We start from the raw sequence: 4597 nt of genomic DNA on the forward strand, positions 1-4597 counted from the left end.
AAAAAATAATTCTCACCAAAAAGAATAAAATGATTTCCTAATTATATGCTGTTTTCCTTCAAAATTAGAGAATTCTTTTGGTAGATAATATAGACTTGCTCTGGACTTAAGAGTCCAAATAATCTGTTTGTTCCAACAGATGTTGCAACTTATCTATATGCAGTTAATGGTAAAGTAGCATAGGTACTAACACACTTGGTGTGAAAGGTAAACAGCAATATATAAAGCTGTTTATGAATCAAATGCAAGAGAAAATCAAACAGAACAACATTTCATCACCAAAAGCAGTTCTCATATGAGTATTATAATATTTTTTTGTGTGTAAATACAAGGCCATATACAACAACTACAATGGCTCGGTCCCAAATAATGCCATATAATGACCCCATAACAACAAAACAGCAAAAGGGGCTTTAAGCATATAGCGATATACAACTTATTATCTATATTGCTCGGACTCTTTGAAATTATCGCCGGATTTGTGTCAAATCCTCCAAAAGTAGTGCATTCTTCGAGGATCCAACACGGGTGCGAAAGCATTTTGGGGAGTCCGCACAATATTGCTTATTATCACTACTTATCAGGGAGTGACAGATACAAACCATTGCAGTATATTAACCGAAAATTTCCAAAAGCCTAAAGATATTATGCAAGATTCCAATGGCAACTTTATGTACTCAAAGGGTAAGGTGTTCCACCTTTCTAGTGTTACTAGCTACTCCTTGATTTGATTTTCTATCATCTTGCTCATCATAAGAGTTCCCTTTGAAACTAGAGCTAGCCTCTTCATTATCCGAGCAGCCCGGTCTTTCCGTTAGGAACTGTTCCCAAAAAACATCGTTCACTCGAACCGGAGTAGTTGCAGCCCCTTGCTTGTTACCAGTAGCATCATATGAAGGCGGCAAAGTTTTGTCATCATTAGGAGGACTTTTGCCACTGGCATCAGACTGTGATTCAGAATGTTTACCTATCTCTTGACCTATTTGTGGCATCCTCACTGAATGTTGATTTTTATCGACTTGTGAAAGACACGAAGCCAAAGAAAGATTCAGCTGACAGGAGATGTGACCGTCAACTTCCTCGTTAGATATCAGGCTTTGTGGCAAGGAATGCAGTCTTGAGCTTTCAACATTGCTTGCCGCACGAGGCAAAGATGAATCCATCTTCAACGTAAAAGATGTTCCTGTATCTGATAGTTCTATTGCTTCAGGGGTATAAATTACTCCCCCTGTTCGAAGTTGCACTTCTCTGGACCAACCTTCAGATATTCTCCTATGTGGGCTTCCACCATCTTCATTCGAACTTTGGGTGCTGCACGAAACAACATTGATATCCGAAACAGCAGGTGACAATTCAAGCCTGAGCTTATTTGAAAAGTCTTGGTTGCAAAGGTTCCCAAACTCAACTCTAGAACTGCTATGGTTGTCCACCAACATATTTTCTTGAACTGGTTGAGAGCTGTCGACTTGAGGTAATCGCCTCTTCTTGCTAAATGCAGAAATATCCATGGACTCGAGTTTCTGAGCAAGACGCTCAACGAAGTCAGGATTCAGAACCGCCTTCTCAACAAATGTCAGTAAACTCTCTTGCCTTTGTTCTATACTGCCAACCCGCACAGTCATTTCTTCTAGCTGCAGTTTTGCAGTAGAGTGTTGCTGTCTGAACCTTAAGACATTAGCTTCGAGCCCAGACTTTTCACGTGAAAGCTTATCAATCTCTTCCTCAAATGCAGCTCTTTCTGGATCAACTGTGGAACCAGGAGGGTGACTATGGCTGTGAATGGGTTTTCTACGATGAATATTCTTAAGTAGATGCTTCTGGTCTTTCATAAATTCCTCATTAGCAAATTCCCATCTTTCCGGATCAATCTTCCGGAAGCCCTGCAAATTAAGATATATTTATGATGACGTGATGATAAACTTAGATTAATTATGGCAGCAACTGAAAATCTCTAATGAGCAGGCGAAACATTAAATATTATTTCAGTAACTCAAGTTAAATCAGTAAATATAATGTACCAACAATATGAACTCATCAAATTTCATTTATCGCACATTTTGATCAATCAATCAGGTGTTGAAGATACTAATCCCATTACCATTGAAGTAACCCGTTACAACTGAAGACAAAAGAAAGTACCCTGAAAGAATACCATCCCATTGGGAACTCTAAGAAACAAATTATTTCAAGAAGAAAAACAGACATTTTCATACAATTAAACTATACAATCGGTCCAAATGGAGCAAAATGAACAGTGATGAATCATATAGGCGATCCTACCTATGAATTGGAATACCCTTAACGATTAGGGAAGAGAAAGTTATGATTCAAATTCTCAAACTTCAAGGAATAACAAGCACTCACAGACACATGAGTTACTCATCATAGTATAAATTGTTTATTAGTATATAAATCTGACAGGAATTTGACATATATCCCAATATTGAATGTTGGCTAAAATGACTTACTGGGATTACATCACAAATCATGCAAATTTTAACAGTACTTCTTCCTTAACTTCCAGCAGCTGTTATTATTTACATGCCAGAGTGTGTCTTTAAATTTCTGGAAAAGTGAGAAAGTGTTTTTAACAGAGACAAATACTCTAAAGGCGGAGTAATCCTTCTTTCACAATCCCAAAAAATTTCAAGGGTTTCAATCAAACTTTCTCAATAGCTAGAACCATCTTGATAAAATCAATTTCATCATACGGTAATTTCTAATCTATTGTCAGATTATCAGCTTTGCAGTTGCATAACGCATGCTTCTCTTCAACCATCAATCTGCAATTTGGCGAGTGAGAGAAGCTTTATCTCATTCATTGTGAACACTTCCTGTCGCTGTCAAGACCTATTCTCCCCCCCCCCCCAAACTCCAACCCCACCCCGTAACTTAAAGTTTCAACTTTTTAAGCTGAACCCATTTTGACAGAGAGAAGATTGATTCAAAAGATTCAACTTTTTGAGCTGAATCCACTTCGATTCAGATTCAATGTTTCAGCTGAATCCTTCAATACAAAGATTCAAATTTTCTTCTAAACCCATTTCGACAGAGATAAAATCAATCCAAAGATTCAATCTTTTCAGCTGAACCCTTCAATTGAAAGATTCAATTTTCAACAGAAAGATAACCAACTCAAAGTTTCAATTTTTAAACAGAATCCATTTCGACAGATAGAAAATCAATTCAATGATTCAATTTTTCAGCTGAACCCTTCAATTCAAAGATTCAAACCCATTTTGACAAAAAGAAAATCAATCCAAAGATTCAATTTTGAAGCAGAACCCGTTTCAATAGAAGTCTAAATCAATTAAAAAACACAGATAGATACAGATATAATATTTATGTGCGTGTAAGAGATAAAAGAGGGGGTGGGGAGGTTAAAATAGGCACACATAAGACTCAAAGATTCAATGTTTTAAGCAAACAGAGATAAAATCAATCCAAAGATTCAACTTTTCATCTAACCCATATCAACAGAAGTCAAAATCAATCAAAGATCCAATTTTTAAGCTGAACCCATTTCGTAATCGACTCAAAAATTCAATTTTGAAGCTGAAACCATTTCAACAGAGATAAAAATAATCCAAAAAATCAAATTTTCATCTAAACCCATTTCAACAGAAATAAAATCAATTCAAAGATTGAATTTTTAAGCTGAACCCATTTCAACAAAGATAAAATAAATCCAAGGATTTAATTCTTTAACTAAACCCATTTCAACAGAAGTCAAAATCAATCCAAATATTCAATTTTTAATCTAATCTCATCATAAAATCAATTCAAAGATTCAATTTTTAAGCATAACCCATTCCAACAAAAGTCAAAATCGATTAAAAAACACAGATAGATATAGATATAATGTGTGTGAGATAGAAGAGACGTAAATTTGACATACGTAAGTGTTGAGCTGACGAATAAAACTGGAGAAATTATTGTGCTTGAAATAAGTAGGCAGAAGAATTCGAGCGAATTCCGGAGGATTCCAAACAACAAAGCTGTGACCTGTCGGAGTCCAAGAAACTATATCATCAGTTTGCGAATCATCTACCATTTCATATGTCTTTAGCAAGAACGGCGCCGGACCTCCTCCTCCTCCGGCGGCAGCCGTAGCAGAAATTACATCCATGTAGAGAGAGAAAGTGAAGGGAACGCGCCGCCGAGGGATGACAGAGATGATTTTTGAAGGCTACGGTTTTTAGCTGTTTGAGCTTTGACTTCAAAGTTTGCGTTCCGTCGTTGAGTCTTTGACTAATGCTTTACCTCAGATCCGGGTTCGTTTCCGGTTTAGAGTCCAGGTCAGGACAGTTTGGTTCCGGAGTCAATATACACGAATTTAATAAATAAATGAATTTCTTTGAAATTGTTATCTTAAATATGTCATAATATTTATATAACTATAACATAATTAAAACTTATGATATTAAATATGTTATAATATATGTATCATTATAAAATCTTGCATTGAAAGTAAAATGTGTGAAGTTCAAAGTTACAAATTTCGAAATATAGAAATATATCATTCTTCACCTTTTGTACAGATTAATAAGAAAATAATGTTACATAAATTAAAATAATAACAAGTTAAGGTGTTGTC

General features: G+C 35.7%; 1 protein-coding gene across 1 annotated transcript; it reads right to left on the reverse strand.

Annotated features, from left to right (window-relative positions):
* Positions 1–278: 278 nt before the first annotated feature.
* LOC107780434 (heat stress transcription factor A-5) lies at positions 279–4306 on the reverse strand. Its single transcript, XM_016600975.2, has 2 exons — positions 3899–4306; positions 279–1880 (listed from the first exon to the last, which is right to left on the reverse strand). The coding sequence occupies exons 1-2, from the start codon at positions 4127–4129 to the stop codon at positions 678–680; spliced, it is 1434 nt and encodes a 477-aa protein (XP_016456461.1). The 5' UTR covers positions 4130–4306; the 3' UTR covers positions 279–677.
* Between the last annotated feature and the right edge of the window lie 291 nt (positions 4307–4597).

Source organism: Nicotiana tabacum, chromosome 15 (assembly GCF_000715075.1).
Source record: "Nicotiana tabacum cultivar K326 chromosome 15, ASM71507v2, whole genome shotgun sequence".
NCBI classification, from domain to species: Eukaryota; Viridiplantae; Streptophyta; class Magnoliopsida; order Solanales; family Solanaceae; genus Nicotiana; species Nicotiana tabacum.

Bases quoted from the DNA above. Each gene is read 5' to 3' on its own strand.
- LOC107780434 (XM_016600975.2), bottom strand. From the start codon at position 4,129: ATGGATGTAATTTCTGCTACGGCTGCCGCCGGAGGAGGAGGAGGTCCG. The intron at 1,881-3,898 runs GTATGTCAAATT...CTTAATTTGCAG, and splicing joins TTCGTCAGCTCAACACTTAC to GGCTTCCGGAAGATTGATCC.